This window comes from Nyctereutes procyonoides, unplaced genomic scaffold, assembly GCF_905146905.1.
Source record: "Nyctereutes procyonoides isolate TBG_1078 unplaced genomic scaffold, NYPRO_anot_genome, whole genome shotgun sequence".
Classification (NCBI taxonomy): domain Eukaryota; kingdom Metazoa; phylum Chordata; class Mammalia; order Carnivora; family Canidae; genus Nyctereutes; species Nyctereutes procyonoides.
In genome coordinates this window covers 51812948-51838545 of record NW_026575052.1, presented here as the reverse complement: position 1 = coordinate 51838545, position 25598 = coordinate 51812948, and the positions used below count along the sequence as shown (strand labels likewise).

The following is a 25598-nucleotide window of genomic DNA, read 5'->3' as shown; positions in this document are numbered from 1 at the left end:
GGGGGGGGGGGGGGAGGAGCCAAGCTGAGCGCGGAGCCTGACCCGGGCAGGGCTCCAGCTCATGACCCCGAGATCAGGACCCGAGCTGAAACCAAGAGTCGAGCGCCCAACGGACTTGAGCCACTTCAGGCATCCCGATTTTATTTTTATTTATTGAAAATTAATTCAGAGCTACAAGACCTCTGTAACACACATGCACTGTAGAAAAAATGATTATATTTTTTAGCAGATATACCACAACTTACCCACCTGGACAAATAAGCGCTGCTTCCACCAAAACACAGACTGTGAGAATAAACGTGCTTGTTCTGGTGTGTGGCCATTTACACAATATAGTTTTTGGACCGTCTCCTGGATTTGAAATTACTTCAGTCCCAATTTATGAGCAACATAAGAAAGCTACTTTTATTGCTTTATGATCACACCTGGTAAATGAAATGCTTATTGCATTTCCCACTTCAAAGCTGGGATTTCCGAAATGTATTTGAAACAACACAATTTCGACACCGTGGAACGCTGCCACCTTTTGACAATTTCCTTGGTGGGTATTTTTTCCGAGAACATTATCTTGGAACAAAATTGGCTTTGTCTTCCCTCCCACGGAACATACACGCTGAGGAATCGGTCATCGCAGAAAAACACAGCTGCGTGTTTGTAAGTGGAAGAGAGACGAGGGTGTGAAGTGAGTAAAATACGGGTAAGCAAGAAGCCCGACCTTGACACGGGCAAAAATCTCTCTCAGTTCCCCGATTTGATCGCCCTCACCCACCCTTGCAACAGCACCTCCTCTTTAGCGTTTTCTGTAGGACACTTCAACTGCATAACGTAGCCCCGTGAACAGAAGAGCCGTACGACGCCTTACAGACGCGTGGGCCGTGCGTGTGCAAGCTGGCCACGCCGCCAGAGACCAACGCCCACGCCACGACGGGAGTTTGCTCTCCCGTGTTCCACACACAGGACCTAACTGTGTGGAGCAGGGCTGGCTTGAGCTCCGGGACAGCCCCAGGGCACAGGTCCTCTGTGACTCTCGGGTCCCCGGCGTCCACCCCCGGCCTGGGTCAGCTGCTCCCGTGTGCACAGGGCCCACCCACCCCGCTTCACAAGCAGGGTGCCCACAGACCCCTCGGGCAGCAGGGGCCCAGGGCACTCGCACGACCGCTCACATCGTGCTTTCCCGTTTGCTGTCCTATTTTATATCCCAGCCAGTACGTGTAGGTCCCAACAGAACCCACGTCGCAGAGCTTCCTTCCCAAATCTAATAGTTGTGAAATGGCATTTCCATTTTGCCTTAACTTTTAATTTCTACATTTATTTCATTGTCGACTATCCAAGGTTTCCCCCTGGTGACACACCTAATCACACCTGCCGCCCAGTCCCGACTCTCTGGTGGGAATGTGGAATTCCGTGGATTACGAACGCGGCCACGACCACCTGCGGTTTGTCATTTCGCCTCTTCGAGGCTGTCCTAGTCCTACACGGCTACGAACCTGTACCCTGAACGTCGCTGAACGTGTCCATCTTTCCCAGTATGGTTAACACATCGTCTGTGGAGAGCTAACAAACACAACGTCGTATAAATGTGCTCTAGATTTTGGGCTAATGCTTTTTATTTCACATGCGGCCCGAACTGTGTTTGGTGTGAGGCAGCACCCAATTCATTTCTGTTCCGTGTGACTTTAAACACGTGCTGTTTTCAGAGAAGCTTGAATCACCATGACGTGTGTCCCGCCTCGCTGGTCAACTCCTCCGTCCCAAGCGAATCCCGCACACCACCTGCCACAGCCCTGCCAGGCTCAAGGGGCACCCCGGTTCCCCCCTTCCCCCTCGTTTCCTCGGCACCTCATCATCCCTGCCCTTTGCCTCACATAACTTTAGGAATCAGAGGCCCAACTCTAAAAAAAAAAAAAAACTCAGGAGTGATTTGCATTGAAATAGCATCAAATCATCTTGTCAACATGGGGAAAACTGACGTATTTACAACATTGCCTCTTCCTGTTGGTGCACAGCGGTCTCTCACTTTACCACTTTCAATGTCTTTATTGAAGTTTTTAAGTCTTTCCATGGGTGATTTCATCTGTCGGATGTCCCCCACTCGGCACCTTTTGTCTTTGTCGTTAGCATCATGCGGGAAATTTTCAAATACTGGGTGATAGACTGCGATGGTTCCAAAATTTTACACCTATTAAAAAAACTACTAAAAAACTACTCCTGTTCCAGTTCTTACTTACTACACTTCCCAACCCCCTTACAGTAATCACTTGTAGTCATTCCTTCTTTTCTTCTTTGTGGTGACCCTCGAAGTCCTACTCTGTGTATTTAAGACAAATAGAAACTGAAGCCCCTCCATCCGGACGCTGCAGCCCATAGGTCTCTGTCGGCATTAGCCCATTTCGAAAGCACCACCCCACCCCCGTGACTGTCATCCCTTCAGCACCCCGAGTTCTGGGGAGAACCACCCTTGTTCACCAGACCCTACCCCTGAGAGAGGGCGTCGTGAGCTCACGGGCCTGGCTCCTTCCTCCCGGCCCCCCGCAGCTCAAAGCAACTGCAGACACCCCGACTTCCGCTCCACAGCCCGCGTCAGGGCGAGGGGCGCAGTGTCGAGTGCTAGGGGCCCTGTTTCCCGGCGGGGACACTCCTGAACCCACAAAGCCCACCGGCATCACCTGCACCTCACACAGCTCCCACAGCCGCCGAGCTGCCTAATCTAATTTGTGACTAAAACGCTTTAAAATGTTCCCATAAAATTAGCTTTCAACTACTCAACAGGGGCAGCCCGGGTGGCTCAGCGGTTAGCGCCTGCCTTTGGCTCAGGGCGTGATCCTGGAGTCCCGGGATCAAGTCCCACGTCAGGCTCCCTGCATGGAGCCTGCTTCTCCCTCTGCCTGGTTCTCTGCCTCTCTCTGTTTCTCATGAATAAATAAAATCTTTTAAAAATAAATAAATAAAATAAAACAAACTACTCAACACTTGCATGTGATTTCATTCTCAGCTTCTTCCCACCACACGGACCATTCTACCATGACATAGAACAATCGAGGTGTTCTCATTTTCTGAAGTAACCTATTAATTAAGAGAAACCAGAAAAATCTATGCATAGTAAGCGAGACACATTTTAGAGGCATTCTGATTAAATTACAGCAACAGAAGTTTTGCCTTTGTGATTTTTAAAATATTTAAGTAATCTCTGCACCCAACGTGGGGCTCAAACTCATGACCCCAAGATCAAAAGTCGCACACTCTTCCAACAGAGCCAGCCAGGAGCCCTACCTCTGTAACTCTTTATACTAATAGGTAAACTTCTACATGTAACTGTGAAACCTGGACAACCATCACATGTTCTAAGGTAAGAAAGAGAAGTAATCTGGGGACTGAACGAAGGCAGCGAGCCCGATCAGTCTGAAGAGGGGGCGCCGCAGGCAGAGACGTACAGACACCTCCCGAGGTTCCCGCACCCGCCGCCACGCCTCGCCCACGGGGTAAGAAGGAAGGGCCAATCCAGATGTGCGGTCTCCACGGGGGTGAACACGGCCTACTTCCTGTAACTGCAGTTTTCTCAAACTTTCAAATAAGCTTAACTGTCGTTAAGAACAAGACAAGCAAAAAAAAAAAAAAAAAAAAAAGAACAAGACAAGCGTCTCCCAAAACTCAGGAACCTGGACAATGCCGCACCTGCATTATTGTATCAAATCATTAACTCCCTCCAGAAATGGCCGGTGTGGTAATGCTGGAATGGAGAAGCGTAATTACCTGTCACTTCACGTTAGCCTGACGGACAGACAGGAAATAGAACAAAACTCATCTTTTTTTAAGTCTAAAGTCACAACTTTTCAAGTGGGCAATACTATAATTTGACTCCTACATCACTGTGGTGTTTAGCAGCCATTACCGATATTTAACCAAAGCAAAACATTTTTGAAAATAAATATTTAAAAAAAAAGAGACTCCTGATAAAATAAAACTTTTACAACAGTGATTATGGAACATGGATTTTTAATGAATTTCATATTGCAATGAAGACACTCAACACTTAAAAACAATTACATTAATACAATAAAAACACTTGCTTCTACACAACATTTATAAATGCATACTCCCCCAAAGAAACTTGTATTTCACAGATTTAAGCAACAAATGATTTACATAGGATTCTTCAAATTCCAAAATATGTACAGAATTTTTGTCTCTCCAGAAACTGATGTGCAGTGGTTGAGAAAGAGTGCTGTTTTGTCCAACAACATAGTTCTTATGAAATTCTCTATCAGTACACATTTTCCAGTAACCACACATTTTCCTTCCATTATTAAATGAAATTCTGGACACGTGAGCATATAAGACAAAACCACTCCCATTTCCAAACACTATTTCAGATGAGATCGCGTGTGGCTGATCACGGGACTTAATCTGAGCCACACAGGTACCTCTGCGCACAGACTCCCACACATTCACACACACGCACACACACGCACTCCCTAACCCAAATCTCCGGGACTCCGGACGACACCGCCACGAAGGCCGCAGCAGCAGCTGAATGGCCGCCGCGCAGGTGAGCAGCAGGTGCCCTGTCCTGGGAACTGGCGCGCACACGACAAGGCCCGCCATGGGGAGGGGAGGGCAGAGTTGGGAGGAGGTGAGCAGCTGCCGGGCAGGCGCCGCGCGGAGGGCGCTGGGTCGCAGAGCACTGAATGAACATCAGAAAGTGAGTTAAAAGCTTCAAATGTTTTTAATCTGGCAGAGATCTGGTTCTTAAGTTTGATCTGCTTGTTTACCTTTTTCAGTGTTCCTGACAATGATTCTAAGATACCCAGACATTCAAATTAAAATCCAACAGGAGCCCAAAAGCATGGACGCTCAGCTTACTGTCTCAAAGCCGCTGGGGCGCCGCCGCGGGGGAGGGGGCACTCGGGTCAGCGGGGGTAGGACACAGATGTTCCAGCCCACGTTCCCAATGTGACGTGGGCAGGTGCCGGGCTTTGGGAAGACAGCCGCTCGCAAGCATCTGTCTGTCATTCGGTCTAGCTGGCAACCTCAGCTCTAACTACGTCACGATGGGTTTCTCCTGGCCCTTCTTCCCTTCCAGACTGTGTAGGTCATTTCAGAATACTCCAAATACTTCAGGGCTGAAGCTCCTAAGATGAGCTACCGCACGTAGGACCTGAGCAGAAGAGCCTGAGGCGAGGCACGTTCACGCAGGCCCGAGGGCGGCACGCATGCTCTGCTGACATCACACCTCGCCGAATGGCGCTCCGCCAGCTGTCACCACCTGGAGTGGGGGGCACCCGTGATCGCTGTCATTGTTACCTTCTGTGCCTCTCCAAGTGGACACAAAGACTTAAAAAGAGGAGGGCAGTACACGGACATGGCTCTTTATCAAAATCATAACTGAGCAAGAAACAAACTCACGAACACCAGACGACAGTAACGCCTAAGAAGGCAAGAGTGACAGGCTCGCCCAGGCAGTGAAAGGACTGGCACTGAGAGGTGTCCCAGCTGCTGAAACAGGAACACCTTGGTACCCCGTGAAGCATGGTTTCGGCTCCCACCTTGTCAGCTAACGGGAGAGCTTTCCTCCTCGGATGCGCCTGCTGTGATTGTCCTCCTTGCCCTCCTAACTGAATTCGGCATTCCAGCTGTAAGTCAAAAGTGCTCTAGCTAGGCAACAGTGAGACTCCATTTTCCAAATACATTGATTTTTGAGGTAGTACTCATTTATTTGCATTGTTGGCTCTCAAACACCACCAAGGAAGTGAACTCATTTAGAAATATGCAAACCAAAGTGTATAAAATAAATAAGGTTTTGTCTTCAGGTAGCAGGCAGGGTCTTCTTAAAAGCTCAAGTCACATTCACTGGATAACTCATTTGTAACTTCTAAAAACTGTTTATAACCACAGCTATAAACTAAAGTGCTTTAAATTTTGCTTAATAACTGAAATCAGTGATTAGAATCATCCTATTTTTGAATTTGCTAAACTGAGACCTCAGGAGATTGAAATGATTTTCTATAAAAAGAGCAGAAACGTTTTCTTTTCAAAAAAACTTTCCAAACATTGCAAAGTCGGCATTGTTTTTGTTAACTTCTAAATTCCAGGTAAATTTTACATTAACTATACCAGAATACAGAGGTGAAGCTGAGTTACACACAGCACATGCGAAACCCTCAAACAGAAGTAAACATGAAATCTTCCGTCACGCCTGCCATCCGTCAGCCCCTGCAAACGCAGCCCCGGGCCCGTCCCGGTACAAGGTAGGTATGTCTAATTACTCCAGAAATGCCACAGACTGCGTACGCCTCACAGTAAGTACACAGGTTCACACTGAACTCACGCAAACGTAATGCCCTCCTGTCACCTGTCAATCGCCCGGAACTCACAACACACGACGTGCTACAGGGAAGGGGCTTCATGTCCACTGACCAGAGGGTGCCGACACACACGAGACGAAAATAAGACATGTGACCATACATTTTGCTGTACATTTCATGCAAGCTCGGTACAATGAGAAAAGAACATACAAACCGCCCTTTCCAGGGTGCAACTCTCACAAAAAGGGCTTGACCAATATGAGAAAAGCGGCAGCAGTCCACAGGTCCATGGCCAACTACGCCGCAGAGGACGCCGGCAACCTTATTTCTCTTGTAACAATGCAGGGATGTTGATGCTCCAGCCAATGGCCTGCCTGTCAAAGCCACAGGTGAACAGATTGCACATGGGGTGGTCCTCGCTCCACGCCGAGCAGCATACCATTCTTCTGTGGCCCTGTTTCCAATCACACAAACCACAGTTAGTACGTCATTCCCAGAGCATCCACGCCATAAAGCCTCAGCCAAGTTAACAACTACACCACTCAACACAACTGACTTCAAAGGAAAAAACTGAACAGGCAGCTTCAGTCCGCATGGCAACGAGCTTCAGTGACGCACCGTGGGCACGCGGGGACAATGCAAGGGACGTCAGAACAGATAATCAAATCAAATCAGGGAGACGCACACCGGAAGTATTTTGGGATTCATTAAAAAAAAAATAAGTAAGATTACGGTCAGAAAAAAAGAACAAATGATGAATTTGAAGTTTTTTAATGAGGCTACATAATATTTGGGAACATATTACACAAAACTCATTTAAAGACCTCAAAGACCATTTTAACAAATAACTAACTCAGGTAATAAGGGACCCAGAGAAATATATTTGGTACCAAATAAAACAAGGATAAAATAAATGGCCTTTTCAAGTAAATTCCTGCCACCTTCAGAATTCCAGCTAAATATCAGGACGTTGAAAAAAAATCACTGCAAATCATTAGCAAAGTTTATAACATGATGTACGTGGTGTACGTGTACAGAGACACGGGCAGTGCCTTCAGACGTGTGCATACGTTCCAGGTTAACGAGGTCGCTCTGTGCTGCTGCTACTAGGGCATCACACAATGAAGTACAAGAACCAGGATTAAGAGAAGCTGACAAATTTATTAAGTAAAAGAAACATTCCAAAGAATGACACCAAAGTTCCCTCCGCAAAACATCCCCATGTGAACAGTGCTGTCTACACGAGACAACAGGGCACACGATAAAGATACTGCAAGTGCAAGGCCACATAACAAAGGGTTGAGAGCAACCTTCTATCACTTCTTCGTTACGAATCTAAAGAAAAGGAGGGAACAACGCATCCACTAACTGGTAGTAAAATCCAGAGTCTGCACAGGAACCAGTGAAAGATGATCACTCACTTCAAGGCATTCACAGTAGAAACCCTGAGATGAGCGCTGAGTAAGTGGGTGTGGAAAAGAGACCCCCTGGCACCCAGAACACGGGTCTGCACGCGCAGCCCACCCAGGACAGAGCTGGAAGCCAAGTCAGGTTTGGAGTCCAGCCTCCCGTCTCCTGGGGACCACCTGAACACGCACCGACGTGCCTGGGGCTCGTGTCCGAAGAGGTTCTGTGAGCATGAGGGCTCCCAAAGCCCACGCCCTCCCTCGTCACAGTGCACAGCCTCAGCAGGGGTGCTGACACCCACCACGGGAGCCTGTGTCCTCGCCATACACATCTCACATTCACCTGCACGTGAGCCTCCCCGCTCCGTCCCTCCCAGCACCCTATGGAGCTCACCTTGCTTCAAACACACTTTGGGAAATGTCACTCACACTCTCCCCAAAGTAAGACAAGTTTACGCCGTTAGCCACCTCCACTCTCACTACCAGTTCAAAGAAGGGTTGTTTTGTTTTCTTTTTTAAACCCAGCAGCTGAAAGAAGCCAGGGATTTCCAGCTGTGGTTCTGTGACACTGAAAACCACGTCTGCATATCTGAGGAAGCATTACCAGCTCAGAACGCAGGGACATGCTATTCACTAATGTTAAAGACTAGTCTACTTAACACAACGCTTTGAGAACAAATCCAAACACAACAAATTCTGCAGTCTCAACAAGGCTCAAAGTTTACAAATAACTAAAAATGTCATGCTCTCTGCCAAATAGATAAATAAAATCTTAAAGAAAAAATAAAATCACTTCCCTGGAATAAATACCACCAGGCATCTCTTAGAACTCCGTGTTTTTTTTTTTGTTTTTGTTTTTTGTTTTTTTTTGTTTTTTTTTTTTGAAGAAAATCTTCCCAAAGTCAGGAAGCCGCACACGGACAACCCTGTTTCAGGCACACCTCTCACGCGCTGCACACAGACTGGGGGAACACGGGCACCTCCGCAAGGGGATCCAGCGTGTTAACGATGCAGTGGGGGCACACCAGACTCTCCACGGGTACCAAGCATGAGAAATTCCCTGTTAGTGGGTGTGACACTCCTATTAGGTACTCTTAGCTTCACGAGTAGTTTTCGCTGACATGTACTCAAATGAAAGTTCAATAACCCATTTCCAACAGTACGCACAGAAGCCCTAAAAGGGGAGAACAGATGAGAGGCCTTTCACAAAAGGTTGGTGCCACTTAAAGAAAAAGTGTCAGGACGCCCAGGTGGCTCAGTGGTTTGAGCATCTGCCTCCGGCTCAGGGCGTGATCCTGGTGTCCCAGGATCGAGTCCCACATCAGGCTCCCTGCATGGAGCCCGCTTCTCCCTCTGCCTGTGCCTCTGCCTCTCTCTGTGCCTCTCATGAAAATAAAATCTCTAAAAAATAAAAAAATAAAAGCTGTCTCCACGTCGACAGAACCCCTTCAAAAATCGTCCTCTGAAAACACCCTAGGTAGACAGTTCCTAAAGCCACCCTCACCCGCTAAGCTGGCCTGCGGGCTGTACTGTGAGGCTGTGCAGGAAGATGAGACAGGGTGTCCCCACAAAGGTCAGCAGAGCCGCGGCCATAGGGTGGCAAGGGTGGTGGGCGCTGAGGGGCACAGACACGCTGACCACAGGGTCAGGGGACACGTGAAGGCACGGGCTTGCCATACAGCTCAGTGTCACAGTGACACACTGCAGAGGCCAAAGGACAAAAAAACAGGGGCTGTGGGGTGGGGCCCCACAGAGCACGGAGCCTGCAGAGGTGCTGCTCGGCCGGAGGACGTGTCTTTATCACAGTGACCTCCACTCCCCAAAGGAGGAGCCGGTAATTCACACACTTTGCGCCTCTCCCCACACTTCAAACCGCCCCAGAGCTACTTAAGGACAGGGGCCCGGATGGCCCTCCGAGATCCCACATCAGCAGGGCTGAGCTGGCACCACGAGCCGAGCACCAACCAACTCCCAGCATGGATGCAGACACCTGGCAGGCAGTCCAGCCAGCACCGCGGACACCGGCCCGCTTCCCTGCGACGCACCAGCTGAGCTGACTCACGAGAAAGCTGCATTTTCTGGTCCTGGACCTGGTTGGAAAGGTGTCTCCTGATTGTGGGTGAAGTGAATTCTCTTCCCAAAGGGGCCCCAGAGTCCACACCACCACTTCTGCGTCTTCGTATTCAATACTCATCATCTACCATACTTCCAGTTGTACACTTTCACTTGCCAAGATCCAAGTCTGCTTTCCCACGTGGAAACCACTACCACATGTGCAAACAGCCCCTCAAATCTGAGAGTGAGGAACTGAACAATCTTATTCAAGTTTTTAAAAAAACCGACACTCTCAGTTCAGGTTGGGAAACACTTTCAACTTTAAATTTTATGAGCTCTAAATACACATCAAGTATTTTCCAATGAAAATCTAGCATCCAAAGTACAGCGGGAAAACAAGAATACAAAATCTCTAATATCGTTATATTGATTATAGTTGGAATTACATCACCTTGTCTACCTGCATAAATTTAACATCTTGTTAAAATTAGTTTTTCTTTAAAAAAAAAAAAAAAAAAACTTAAGACAGATGTGGGGCTCGCAGCATGTTTCTATCCATGGTGACCTAGGACACAGACTCCGAGATGTCAACATGCGGATCAAGAGCACACTTACCTGCCGGCTGCTTCGGGGGAGCCGCGCTAGCCTCACACCTGACATGTCAAACAACCTCACTTGTCGGTTGTCATGTGGGAGGGCAATGATTTTTTGGCCAACACATACATTGATCCTGCAAATAAGAGATAAAATTGGGTTACATACAGGGACACCTGGGTGGTTCCATGGGTTAGGGGCTGCCGGCGGCTCAGGGTGTGACCCGGGTTCCGGGATCGAGTTCCACATCGGGCTCCCTGCGTGGAGCCTGCTGCTCCCTCTGCCTGTGTCTCTGACTCTCTCTCTCTCTGTCTCTCATGAATAAGTAAATAAAATCTTCTTTAAAAAAATGTGGGTTACATACAAAACAGTGACAGCACGCATGTCTCGGTTTACAGAGCATCCTGTAGGAGACTCCACACCATTCACAATTCAAGGCAAAACACACCAGCAAACCCAGCAGGCAACACCCAACAGCAGCATCAGAGCACAGAGACCACGTGACTCACACGTAACATACACACACTACACTACAGGGACTCGAGCATGGCCCTACAGGGGACCCGTTCTTAATCTGGAAGATCACTGCACCAGCCTGATTTTACACTTACGTGTCAGCATACAGGACCTAACTAAATTTGCATTAGAGGATCAATAAGAATGTTCCTCTCCCCCCAAAACATCCTCCCCCAGGAGTCTAAACCACTTTTCCAAGGCTCTATTAAACACTAACATTACACGAACGAGACCCCACATTACAGTGCACCCTTTTCAAGGCACAACAAGCAGCTCTCATCACCTGTTGATGGCAGAGTCCGTGCGAATAGTCGCAATGGGGGACCTCATATTCCTTAAGTCCCAGACCTTCACCGTGCGGTCATCGCTGCCCGAAACAACATTATCTCCCACGGTGAACACGGCAGATGTCACGGTGCTGCGAGTAAAGAACACAGGTTCAGAAGACCATCAGGGAGTTGCAGGGTACAGACACGAGTTCCCCCCACCCGTGTAACAAGCACGTGGTCCCGCTGCCAGAGGCCCCGGCGAGGCAGGCGGACAGGATGCTGGGGACGTGGAGGCGGACAGGGGTCACTGCTAACTGCTCCTCCTGCTTAAACCTCTCTGTGAGGGTAAACTTGTGCAAACCAAGCCTCTCCTCAGCAGACTAGAAATGAGTCCATCGTACTGTTCAACCTCCTCAGGCAATGGAGTGAAGAGAAGCTACCCGAAGACACGGATCGGACAGGACGTGCCAGTATCACACCTGATAGCAGAAAATTAAGGAGAGAGAAATCCACACCAACTCTGTTTAATCAGAACTCTGGAGAAAAATTTATTCAACTCAACCACTACCACCACCTCTACCTTAAAAATGTATAAAGAAAGGCGCCTGGTGGGCTCCGTCAGTTAGGCACGGACTCTTGGTATCAGCTCGGGTCATGATCTCAAGGGCATGGGATCCAGCTGCATCGGGCCCTGCGCTCCGCAGGGAGTCGGCCTGAGATTCTCTCTTTCTCCCTCTGCCCCTCCCCTGCTTGCACGTGTGCACGCTTGCTCTCTCCCTGCCCTGCAAATCAATCTTTAAAAAAAAAGGTGCAAAGAATTTAAATAGACCTTTCTCCCAGGAAGATTTATGAATGGCAAAAAAAAAAAAGCCCATTAACGTTACCGATCATGAGAGAAATGCACCAAACCACAGGATCCCACTCACACCCACCAGAAGGCCTACCATCAAAAAAAAAGGAAAAAACCCAAATGTCGGCAAAGACGTGGAGAAAGGGGAGCCCTTGTACACTGCTGGTGGGAATGCAAGCTGCTGCAGGCAATCTGGAAAACAGTAAGGAGGGTCCTCAAGAAGGTAATAGGGCTGCCCTATGACCCAGCAACCCTACTCCTGGGCATATATCCCGAGGAAATGAAACAGCCTCCTGAAGAGCTCCCTGCGCTCCCACGTTCACTGCAGCACTATTCCCAGTAGCCGAGACCCAGGCCCCACAAGAGCAGCCGTCGCAGATGCACGGGGAAGGAAGATGCGACATGTGGACAGGCAGTGGGCTCCTACATAGCCGTAAGAGAAGGAACTCCTGCCATCTGTCACAGGTGGACGAGCGTGGAGGACAATGTCCCACTGAGACCGCAGAGGGACCACGCGGGCCGCACAGGGACCCGGGCGGGGTGAGCCAGAGCCCACCCTGGGGGCACCCCTCAACTCCGAGTTTCAATCTACAGGCTGGCCCGGAAACAAGAGGCGCAGGCGCAGGGGCCCCCACAGGCTATGAGGACCTCACCCTCTGGCCGAGCTGTGCAGACGCGGGGGACTTCTCCGCAGACTCGCCTTGTCAGGGGGCTGTGGCCAAGTGAAGTTTCCGCGAACACGGCTAAATTAATGAAAAAAGTCTCCACAAAAGACTGTCTCACCTTATGTTAATGAAATGCTGAAAGACATTAGGTTTTTAATAAATCACAATCCTGACAGGTATTGTGGGGCATCAAAGGGAAGAGCTGGCGCCGGGCACTCGCTCGAAAGGCACCCTCAGCCTCGGTCCCACGGGGAAGCGGCTGTGCCACGACCGCTCACTGGAAAAGCTCAGACTCTGCCCAACTCCAGCCAACTCATTTATCTTGTCGCCGAGAGCAGCCGACCATGTGCTTCCAGCTGACAGCGCGGTACCTCCTCGCCGCACTCCACTGCCCGATCTGGAACATTCCGCTCCCTCCGTGGGTCTCAATCAACGGAAAGACGGCAAAGCCAGCACTCCTCATTAGGACGAACAGCTGTCTTCCCAGTCACACAGAGATGCTGACTGCTTTGCATAACAATCTGCCCGAATGCACGGCTCAGAGAAGAGGCCCAGGACTCCGAAGACGCCTCGGCGCACCTTCCCGGCCCACGTCAGCAGCCTGTTCGGTTCCCCGTTTCTGTTTCAGATGGAGCTTCCCACAAACGAGCACTAATTTTACATCCAAGCAGGACAGGGGAGCAAGCAGGCGACATAGGCCACAAGGGCAGCGCTGTTCGGGGGACACAGGTCACCCGGCTACACGGAGCATGTGTGCAGAGCCCAGCGCGGCTGTGCCCCCGAGAGGCCCCCGCGACAGCCCTGCAGCCCAGAGCCACCAGCAAGGCCCGAGAGAAGGCTGCGAGGGAGGGCCACGAGGGAAGGCTGCCGGGAAGGCCACGAGGGAGAGACACGAGGGAGGGTTGCTGGGAAGGCTGTGAGGGAGGGCCGCGAGGGCCGCAGGGGGGGCCACAAGGGAGGGCGGCCGGGAAGGCCTCGAGGGAGGGCCGGGAAGGCGTGCCACCACACCACTGCCGCCTCCCCCACTGCCTCCCCCACAACTGCCGCCTCCCCCACAGACTCCCCCACAACCGCTTCTCAGTTTCAACGATGCTGTTACCACCCCACCCGGTCTCCCAACACATGAGCTTCTAGAACACACACCACCGGGAGCTCACAGCTCAGGAGCCCGATGCCTGAAGGAGAGGCCGGTGGCTGTGCCCTGAGGGAACCCCGTCTCAACAGCCCTCGGTGGCCGACGCCCACCAAAGCAGGCCAAGATCACAGCATTCCGAGGAAGATCCCATCGTGTCCCACGGGATCTCTTTCCAGACTGGAAATCAAGGGCTCCCAGAACAGGGTCTACAAGCAGGAGCTCCGTGCAGGACCCAGTTAGGCTGCTCGCTGCAGCCTCTGTGCGTCAGGGGGACGCCGCACCGCCTCACCCACGGACGCAACCACAGGGCCGTGGCTCGGCAGGATCCTGATCTGCGGTGACTTGTCACAGGCGTGAAGAGTCCCCTCCTCTTCACCAGTTAAAGGAGCGGGTGAAAAAAAAAAAAAAGGAGCGGGTGAGGCAGCCATCCCGCATGCCGCGGTGGGGGTGACTCCCGCCCGAATACTGGGCTGCAGGGGCCTGAGGTCACCCACAGCCCAGGACTGAGTGCAAGTGAGCCTCAGGATGGTGAGTGGGAGTGCGCCCAGGCGAGGCCACAGGGCCACAGGAAGGCAACACAGATGTGACATGCAGACGCTGGCTGCACGGAACAAGACGTGTGCATGTGCATGTCATAAAACACGCCAGAACTCACCCACCCGACAGCGAGCAGCTGCTACCTTGGCCACTCTGACGAGCAGTGTCCTTTCATCAGGCTTGCGATTTACTCTCCGAGCGGCAAGAAACACCGGGCCCTGGAAGCACCATGGCTCCCATGGCTGAGCACGTTCTGACGGCCTACAGCTCCATATCTGCATGGGACAGTGACCCAGGTGACAGGCCCCTCCACGTCGGCCTGACCCGCTGAGGATTACTGTCCCAGGGTCCTGGCGCTCACAGGCCCAACAGGACAGGCGCTGGCCTGGACCAGGGGCACAGGCAGTCTCCCTAGCACACACCGCGGGATGCCCGCTGTCGCAGTAACGGGGGCTGGGTGACAGCCACCTTTGCCCCGAGTTTCTTGAGCTTCAGCCAAACTAAACTCTCTCAAGCCAAGGTTCAGCCCTTGTGCTGCATGACTCCAAGCCAGAAACTGTCCAGAACTGCGAGTCCCAGTGCCCGGTCCTGTGTGTCCGGCGAGAAGCCCCGGAGAATGACAGGGGCAGGGACACAACACGGACGACGACCGCCATCCTCACAAGCACAGTGTCCGCAGTGCGCAGTCACGGCCTGCCTGCCCACACACACAACTCCAGAGCATCATCACAATTACACCCCTGAAGGTGTTCGACAACAGCCAGGTCTGTGCGCTCCAGGCTGGGCCCAGGACTGCTGACCACAGCTACCCCGACAGGCACCCCGTTCCCCACGTGGCCATGTCAGTCATGCCCACGGGCCCAGGAGGTGTGCGCATGCTGCGCCCCAGCCTTCTGCACAGAGGAGGCTTCGTCAGACTCGGCGCATAGCAGCACACAGTCGGTACTGGGTCAAGTACCAGCACGTGGTTTATTCTCTAGACTAAGCACCAGCATTCTGCTGTGTTCTCAGGACTGAGTGACATAGCACTCAGCTGCATGGACTCTGCAAAGAGTACTAACTGCCAGCACTCAGCTCATGGGAGACACAAGCTCTCCCAGGGAAGCCAACCCAAACACGCACACACCAAACCTGAGGTGCAGAGCATGAGGAGCCGCCAGGTGTGGGGCTCACACAGCACATAGGAGGCTGCTAAAAAACACCCCGAATCCCTCTCTGCACACACGCATGCACACATGCACACACTTGAAATCTTTTTTAAACAGTCCTGGTGGGATCCCTGGGTGGCGCAGCGGTTTGGCGCCTGCCTTTGGCCCAGGGCGCGATCCTGGAGACCCAGGATCGAATCCCACATCGGGCTCCCGGTGCATGGAGCCTGCTTCTCCCTCTGCCTATGTCTCTGCGCCTTTCTCTCTCTCTCTGTGACTATCATAAATAAATAAAAATTAAAAAAATAAATAAAATAAAATAAACAGTCCTGGTCTGTGAGGGACTCTGGAGAAACCACTCCGGGGAGCTCTTGAGGACAGAAAGGAAATGGAGTGTTACGCTCCTCTGGGGGCAGCAGTCGCACCCACTGGGCCGACGCCAAGACTGAGTGCGAGCGGGTGCGGGTACGGGGCTGGCAATCAGAGGCCCGGCTGGGCAGTGTGGGCAGGGGCCAGGCGCACAGACCTTCCAGAAGCCAGCTCTGCCTTCAGGCAGCTGCTCCCCCCGTCTGCTCGCCGCACACGTCACTCGGTGGTCCCGGCCCACACGTGCAGGCCGCGGGTCCGTCTGGAGGAGTCTGCGACTGTGCAGCCAGAAGGGTTTCATCTGTGTTAACAGCCTGACGATTCTTTCTCACATCATCTCAGGGAAAAGTAAAGTGATAGCTCACAACAAAGCTGTCAAACACACTAACAGGCCCAAGTCCACGTCTGTACTAGCTACCTCTTAGTCCTCTTCAACCACGGGGGCTTGCTTACTTACATGTTACCTATATATATTATATACTATTTACTTACTTAAAAGAGCAAATAAATCTTGAATTTCCTCTTACTTTTAAAAACTGTACTCTGAATCAGAAACAGCTTTTAAATCTACCAACAGGGCTGTGAAGTGAATTCCTGGGGCCCAAGGCACAGGCTAGAAGCCACGGGTGAAGGGCAAGTGCAGGTGCTCAAGCAGGAAGACTGCGAGATCTCTCCACAAAACGTCAACACCTGCAAAACGGCCGCCATCTGCAGGAAAACCACAGGCTCGTCTGCGAATGTGAGGTGCGGAGCTGCCATGCAGCCGCTCACGCCACACCCCGTATTCACGACCCTCTCCTGTCTCATTCCCGTGACGCCATGACAAAACAAGCGCTAACTCATACAAATGACACTTCCAAAAACACAGCTTACCATGACCCCTGGGGCAGCGTCCTGGGGAGGTCCTCATCTCTCCCAACCTTGGTTCTATGGTACTGTTATCAACCACCCATGATCAGGAATTATGTAACTCGCTAAACCTCAAAATTATTTCCAAACTATGTAATTAAAAAAAAAAAAAAAAAAAAAAAAAGACAACATCAGACTGCCAGGCACACGGGCAGGGAGAGGAACAGTGACAGGCGTGCAAGCTCAAAGGCATGAGAAGGCCCCGTCTTCCTACCGTCACTCGCCCCCCAGAGGCCCTCTGGAGCTGTCCTCCGGTCCCCGGAGGAACGAAGTAGCACCACACATAGGTCGTCGTCTACGTCTCCTCCTCCTCCTCCTCTTCCTCCCCCTCCTCCTCCCGGACAAGGGCTTACAGGTGATCACCAAGGGTAATGTACTTCAAACCACATGCAGCCTAACCAAATCCCAGCCTCCAACATGTTCTGTCACCAGACGGCCACCCACCCGCACCAGGGGCCTGCACACAACCTGCGTCACTGACCACGCACACAATCCAACACTTAAAATCAACCACTACCCAGGTAAAAAGGCCATGCTGTCGGGCAGCCCAGGGGGCTCAGTGGTTTAGCGCTGCCTTCAGCCCAGGGTGTGACCCCGGGGTCCCAGCATCGAGTTCCACATCGGGCTCCCCGCACGGAGCCTGCTTCTCCCCCTGCCTGTCTCTCCCTCTCTCTCTGTGTGTCTCATGAATAAAAAATTTTTTTAAAAAAGGTCATACTATCAAAATGCTTTCTCTATTCAAAACTTGCTTATCATAAAACACAAAATTTAAAGCTATTTTCACCTTCATACATATATGACCTAGAATTTGGTATTTAGTACTTAATATCTTCCCTGAGTATTTGGGAGTAAAAGCAAATAATGTGTTAACTTTAAAGCAATCATTATTGTTCATCTAATATTTGAAAATTTTGTTAGATGTGGTATTTTGTTTTCTTTAGAAGAAAATAACAAAACTCACATTTGAAGGATAAAGTTATCATTATATGGGAAGAATTAAAGCAAAACAGAAAAAGAAACACTTTGCATTCTCAGATATTTTACCCATGTTGAGCTAATTTCAGAGTTTATTCACACTTATGAATACTGTCAGCTGGGTACAGACTGGAGTCATTGGCCACCCATGGAGGAAGCTTAATGACCAGTGACTGCCTCAACTGTCAGTCCCTTTGTATAGCAATTGAAACAAAACAAAACAAAGCATCAGAAAGGGAGGGCCTCCACCAAAACCACAGAGAAACGGTGGTGCCAGGAGGGAGGAATCTGGACCCTCTGTTAGAGAACAATCCAAATGGGCAGCTCTCCTGTTCCTCTCCAAGGAAGGACAGTTAGTGGATTTAACCTCAGGATTCGTCTTCTTACCATCAAGGCCCCCTGCAGACATGTCCCTGAATGCACAGCCCACATGGCCAGGGTCCGGCTGCGCTGACCGGGGTGCAGGGCCCCAGCCCCCGGGAGTGTGCGCCAACGTACGGGGAGGGAAGGGCAGGCTACCATTCACAGCACGAGCCCTCTTGAAACAGCTCACTTACTCATTATGCTGTCAGGGGACACACACATGAACACAGAAGGATTTCATTATTTTAGATGAAAAGCACTGGATTTCAGTTCTAACTCCTGATGAAGACAGAAATACAGGAAAACAAACTGCCAGTAGCTGAAATTCCTGACGTTCCAAAATATTTCAATTAAACAGTTCTATTATTTCCAAGAAGAGTTTAATTTCCCATTCTTGCTATTAGGAAAACGTGTTACATACAGTACCTAAAATTCATCTTCACGTAACTCGGTGCTCCGGCAGCGAGCCCAACACTCAACAGCCACGCAGCTGCAGCAAGTAATTATGGTATTATGGTAACGTTCCTATCATGATGAAGAGCTTTCACAATACAGTGAAAAACAGAAATGGATCACATCAAGAAGAAAAAACCATGATCTGTCCTTTCTAAACGTTTACAATGCGAACCTTAAACAGAACTTATGTCAAGGAGCTTGCTCTCTCTCCAGCAGAAGCAAGGGCACACAGACTTCAAGGGGACCCATGTGGCTACTGATTCTATCCCTACAGTGAGGCGCCCCACTCAAACTCTCCTTTTACAAAAAGGCACAGAATCCACATAGCAGCACAAGGATAACAACAGTAAGATGAAACGAAAAGGAAAAAATATCTCTCTCCCAGATCCTAGAGAAATCAAATTATAAAACTAGGCCAATAGTCTTGAAACCTATACCCTTACAACTTGCCTTAAAAAAAACCCAACATATGGGGGCACCTGGGTGGCTCAGTCAGTTAAGCGGCTGCCCTCAGTGCAGGTCATGATCTCTGGGTCCTGGGATCCGGCCCCACGTCAGGCTCCCTGCTCAGCAGGGACTTGGCTTCTCCTTCTCCCCCTCCTTGTGTGCTTTTCTCTATCTTTCTCTCTCTCAAATAAGTAAAATCTTTAAAATATAACATACTAAAGAGTATGTGATGAAAAGACGCCCTAGGATAGTAAGCTCTGCACAGTGTGACTCACTTCAGGTCCAAACGAAACATGTTGGCATGTATTTTTAAGGAACACTGCCTCTGCCTAAGCCATGATCCACGGAAAGAACACTCCACCTACGACTCTTCAGGTGACCCCGACAAGTAAGGAACAGAAAAGCTCTTCAGAACAGTGTGCTGAGTTGCGCTTTTAATGTTCAGAAAAAAAAGATGTTAAAAGAACTCAAGGAAGTCACCGTGGAAAACCAAGAGTTAGCTCCCCGACAAGAGGACAGCCCTGCAGGCATAAAAACGAGCTCCAGAGAGAACACTCTGACTTACTTCCTACAGTGACAGGCTCTGCTGGAGGCTGGAAATGCAGCCTCAGGTCCGTGACGGTAGCCATGGCCACCAGGAACACCCGAGGGCAGCAGGGGTGTCTGTCAGGGGGACCAAGGGTTTGAGGGGAGGCAGGAGCCCCTAATATGTTCAAGAAGCCACACAGGTGAGGGATTAAACTGAACACAGCCAAAACCAGCCACTCCTGTGCTCTTGGTTGGGACTTAGGCTCCTGCGTTCTAGTAAAGCAAGCCCTTGTGTGGGTCACTGCCATCACCTGCACAGGGACCATCTTCTGTAGGACTGATGTGTCCTATAAGCTCACACCTGGAGAACCCATGCCAGAGACCCAAAAAAAGCAATCTTTTTTTTACTGACAGGCTCACCTAAAAAACCTTTAAATGTCCCACCTCCTCCTTTTCTGAATTGCAGGATTTCCAGAGACTTCAGCTAACGAAACACAGGAGGACTGCTTGGTACAGATGACACAGGCTGCAGCCCCACCTGCTGACCACGCGGTGCGGGGTCTCTCCACACTGTGGGAGCAGAGGCTGCCCCCCGCTCGCTGCCAGGGCTGGGGGAACAGGACAGACTCAGTCCTCAGGCACAGCCAACAAGCCCCCGGCCAGGCCTTACCAATACCCAGAGGCTTAACAACAGGTAAAACTTCCCCTTCTCTGACACCTACCGCAGGAACTCAGCGCCAAGGGAGAACTTGTTCTTATCCCTGTAACAACACATCAACAAACACGCTAGAGTTTGTCCCAACTCGACTAAGAGAAAACATACAGTCTAAGTAAGACCAGTGCTCGGACACATTCTATTTTTGCTCAGAAGCCCACAGGTCCTCAGCTACAGTGAATGGATGCATCCACTTATATCCTGGGGGATCTGGATGCAAGAGGCCCAGGGGCGGATAGGTTCAGGCCTGCTCTGAGCCACTCCTGACTCCATGAGAAAAACAAACCAGGAGAACCCTTTCATAATCAATTCTGTTCCTAAGTTATACCTCTCCAAAAACAGCCATTGTTTCATATACCCACCAGCTGCTAAACTACCCCCAAAGTCAAATTGACCTGAGAAACATGACAGTCCCTGTCCTATTCCCCCCAATTTCACTTATGCTTGAAACTCCTCAAAACAGAACACCCGGGAGAAGAGAAGTGCAAGCTCCAGGTAGGGCCATGCGTGCCGGGGCCCCATGTCGCTGTGAGTGCCAGTGACAGCACATGGCTCCCCCCCTCCTCTGGACCCAGAGCAACCTCGCCGTAAATGCAGATGAAGGGCAGCTGCTCCTGGCCCACCCCCAGCCCTACAGCTGCCCCTCGAGATTGTCCAGGCTCACCTGACAGGAAGCCATCCCCTCCGTGGCCGAGACCTATGAAAGAGGGACATGGCAAGAGCCACCCTGGATAAACCACTGAGAACTAGAGATCTTCTCTTCTGGGGCTATGGTTATTCTAGCTGGTAGGAAAAAAAACACGATTAAATAGCCATGGAAGCTCTCTGAACACACTGAGATTTCAACATGTGCTGGCTACTGCCTACCAACAACACCACAGTGCACCTCAGACGCAAGACGCAAGCTTCTTAAAATCTCTGTCTGGTTTCCTTGTGAACATTCTTTAACTCTAAACGTTGAACCTTAGTATTCTAATGTCAAACACATAAAGCAGATTTATTTACTGCTTCCTATGAAGGAATGAAGAAAATCTGTATTTTCAAGCAGCCAAATAAGCAAGTATTCAGTCATTAAGAAGTGTTTACTGGACATGCGGGAGCTCTTCTGGTCATGCAGACACTCAAGCAGGACAGGCACTGCCAGAGAGAAGCAGGGGTGTGGTGGCATGGGGAGCAGGTGACAAGACACATTCAGGAGGTAGGACAGGACAGCAGTCCTGCTCATGGAGCGGGTGGGGCATGGAGGGGTGGGGGGGATGGGGACATCCATGGGACGAGTCACTGGAAAGGTGGTCATGTAATTTATCAGTAATGGACACACCGGGAGAAAAGTTTTTGGAAGGAAATAAGAGCTCTGTTAAGAAATGATTATGTCTGAGCTGCCCACCAGATGGCCAGGCAGAGGGAGGCACAAGACGAGGGTCGAGGGTGTGTGTGTGTCTTCCCCAGCTCTGGCCAGGCCCTCTCAGCAGAGGACCTGAGTGCCACCACGCCTAGAGCATTTCCTGACTTCCCCCACTGCTCCATTCGGCCATCTCATTCCTTGTGGGAACTTTGGTGAGTTTGTCTTCTAAATGCTTGCAAATATGCAAATGGAGCTAAACATTTAGGAAAAGAATAGCCATTCTGGAAGACAGTGGAGTTGGAAATTAAGAATAAAGTTTTAATATCCACCCACAAAACCTTTTCCACAAATAGAGAGAGATCTCTAAATCACTGTGACTCACTCCGTATGGCCCTGGAAGACATTCACGGAGTGGATGGAAGGGTCCCTGAAATCCCAAAGACGGAAAGTCGTGTCCCGGGAGGAGGTCACCACAAGCCGCTGGGTGGGGTGTGTGCAACAGTGCGTTAGCTCCTGGTCATGCCCTACAACCAAAGACGACAAAAATGCAAGATCATCCACCTGCAGGTAGGTTATAGAGACACAAGAATCACACAATAGTCTTTACGGTCTCTACTGCTAATACTCACTGTGAAAGTAAATGAAGGCAGTGAAAAGAAAGAAATCACTTAAAAATAGCACATGAGGTCACACTGGGACTGGTTCTGCCTCAGGAACTACAAGTCCTTTCAGTCATGCACTCAGAGGGATGAGGAAAAGGAGTGTGAGTGGAACCCACTTCCTGATCCTGACAGTTGGAAAGTCTGGCAAATCTCTTCAAAAGGCTAGGCGTGTGAACAGATTAATTCTCAATTCTTCACTCTCAGAATAACGTCTAATAATATGGTATGTGGAGCCCTTAGTACAATACGATCTTTAATACTCAATGAGGAAATTCACTTACTGACAAATTTGCAAAAACATCTGAGGTGGGCATAATTCTAAGATCTCCCGGTAACCCCCCATCCCTGGTATACACACCCTGGAGGACACCTTGCCTTGGTTTGGGCAGAACCTGTAAATGTGACGAGATTTCACTCTGGTAAGCTCAGGACATTAAAAGGAAAACAGATTTTGCAGGTATAATTGAGACCTCCAAACCAGGTGGCTTTAAGTTACTCAAAAGAAACTGCCCTGGGTGGGCCTGACCTACTCAGGCAGGCCCCTTAAAAGAGATGTTCTCCAGTAATCCAGAAGACAGCACACAATTATGTGGGAAACACCTCTGGAGGGCGCCACAGGGACCTGAGGGCACCTCTGGATGCTCACAGTGGTCCCCAGCTGACAGGCAGCAAGGAAATAAGGACCTCAGCCTCACGCCACAACAAAATGAGTCCTTCCAACAACAGTAGTAAGAGGACAGGCCCAACCCTCAGATGAATCCCCAGCCCCAGGCAACACCACTTCGTCCACAAGGGCCAACGAGCATATCTGCCTAGAACTCCTGACCTAGGGAGTTTAAAATCCATGAAGTTTTAAATCCATGTTATTTTAAGGCACTTTTCTGGAAATCTGCTAAAAAGTAATAGGGAGCTAACAGACCGCCCTTTTTCAAATATCTAGATACTACTACATGCTATGATGAAATCCCCTCAAGATAAATGTAGCTAACCAACAGCTCTCCAATGTAAAAAGGATTCTTGAAAAATCACAACCTGAATAGCATGGGAACTAAAGATAATTCTGGATAAGGAGCAACTTGCAAGGTAAGATATAAACATATGCACATAAATCAAAATACACAACTGGAAAACACAAACATTTCTAGTACCTGTCAGAGAGTGAACAAGTTCTGCTGTCTCCACGTCGAACAGATTCGCCGTCCTGTCCCAGGAGGCCGTCACCACCTGCTTCCCCCCAACCAGCCAGTCAGCAGCTATGACCACTCCCTGGTGGCTCTTAAGAGAGGTGAGTGGCACCCGGATGGTAGGACAGTCGCTCGACACGTCTGCGTCTACATCAGGCTCGTCTTTATCAGAGCACTCTACTTCGTCTTCGCCACATATCTGCTGCTGATGGTGAGAGCAAAGAAGAAATTCCCTGGGAATCTGGAGTCTTTTCGGACACAGCTACACAATCAAACTGTTATCATTTGAGTTTACAGGACTTGATCTTGTGGCCAATACCAGCACAGCATCCGCTGCGTAACTGGAGCTCACTATCGGCTTCATGATCATCTACTTGCCTGGATCCCATGACCAAGTAGAAGAAGAAAAAAAACTAAGGCCACTATGACATCAAATGAGCTCCAGTCCATTTCCACTAACCACTAAAACAGCAAATAAAATGATTACAAGTATTCACCACATATTAGTAGAAATGTAATAAAATATCATTCAGAGTCAGTAATTCATCACAATAAGAAAAATATTTCAGTTCTCAGGAGGTACTTAGAATTCTATTGCTATAGGAATATATACAAGAGTTCACTTTTATTTTCCTACAATAACAAGAAGGTATCTTGTTAAAAGCTAAAATGAAAACATAAAGGCTTCAGCTCTTTAAGGAAATATGTTCACCTATTCATTCAACAAATATTTACCAGGCGCTTACACACTGCCAGGCCACATGGCGGTCTCACAGCACGGGAGGGAGATGACCACCGTCTGACGCAGACATACCGAACAACGCACGGGCCAGGTGAGGAGAGATTGGAGCCAGAGACTGGCAATGTCCTCCTTTCATGGAGCTTACACACTAGCAAGGAAGACAGACCACACACAAGCCTGTACGCACACACACTAGTGTGGTCACGTATGTCACACAGTAAGACACACATAGTACAGAGAAGTAATTCCCATGTACATGCACAGTGCAGAGATACAGGCCACATGTACACGTCAAATAGGAACACGTCACACGTACACAGTGCAGGGATATAGGGCACACGTACGCACACACGGTATAAAGGTATGTCATACGTATACTCAGTCAGTAATAGGTGCTAATAAGGAAAACAGCGGATGAAGGGATGGACAGTCATAGGCTGCTATCTGATACAAAATTATCAGGAAGAGACTCTCTGCTAGAGTAACACTTGGGTTGGGACATGAAGGAAGCAAGGGAGTGAGGCACACAAACATCAAGGGAACAGCATTCTCAGCCGAGGAATAGCAGGTGCAGAAGCCCCAAGAAGGAAGCCGACTGGGAGCCACAAGAACAAGGCCATGGCAGCAGAGGTGGGAGCAGTGAAGTTAGAGATGCACGCCAACAAGACTCAAGAGAGAGAAGGTGGGAGAAACACAGATGTGGACCAAGGTCATAGCATCCAATATGAGTAGGGACTCCCAGGATAGAGCCCGGCAAGGTGGGAGGATGCTGATGAGCAGGCCCCGCAGCAGCAGGGAGCAGCAGAGAGCAGCAGCCCAGAGGACCGTGCTGAGAGCATGAACGGTCGGTCCAAGGTCTGCACAGGAAACGGGGGGGGGGGGGGGGGGGGGACAACACAGATGACACTGCACGGGGTCTGAGAACTGGCTGGAAGGATCTGGACGAGAGACAGGCAGGGAGGTGGAAATCCTTGAGAAGCCTGGGCAGCATGCTGGGAGTGCACAGCTCAGGACACTCACAGGTCAGGTGCAGGGAGCAGAGGAAAGGCCTGGTGGAAACAGGTGGGATTTCTCCAGGGAGACAGGGACTCACAATCTAGTAGTAAAGTTAGACACACGTAAGTATGCACAGTTACCAATTTCAAAGTGCACTAAAGACTACAAAGCAAAATGCAGGGCGCAGTGCGTCAGGCAGGTGGTGTGCAGCTGAGCAGGACTGCAGTGTGGACAGCGTAAGGGGGTGAGCACATAGCACATAGAAGGGGCCAAGCAGGCCCACGGAGTGAAGAGCACAGCAAGACCAAGAGCACAGCCAGGGAGAGTCACACTAAGGCCAGGGGCTGGCAAAGGGCTCCCCAAGGTGACCAGTGCCACTCCAGAGAGACCCCTCCTGACATCATGCAGAGAGAAGACGATGTGGGCAGCCAGG

The 25598-nt window shown here is 50.1% G+C and overlaps 1 protein-coding gene across 5 annotated transcripts in view; it reads right to left on the bottom strand.

The window, feature by feature from the left end:
* Window positions 1–3976: 3976 nt before the first annotated feature.
* WDR37 (WD repeat domain 37) overlaps window positions 3977–25598 on the bottom strand; it is a 55832-nt gene continuing 34210 nt past the window's right edge. For 4 of the 5 annotated variants that reach the window (XM_055331164.1, XM_055331163.1, XM_055331166.1 and 1 more), the window contains 5 exons: window positions 23392–23632; window positions 21964–22105; window positions 11157–11291; window positions 10379–10493; window positions 3977–6756 (listed from right to left, as the gene is read on the bottom strand). In XM_055331164.1, the coding sequence (XP_055187139.1) occupies window positions 6625–6756; window positions 10379–10493; window positions 11157–11291; window positions 21964–22105; window positions 23392–23632 (765 nt within the window). In that variant the 3' untranslated portion in view covers window positions 3977–6624. The remainder of the gene's footprint in view (window positions 6757–10378; window positions 10494–11156; window positions 11292–21963; window positions 22106–23391; window positions 23633–25598) is intronic. The other variant, XM_055331165.1, reaches the window with a different exon arrangement.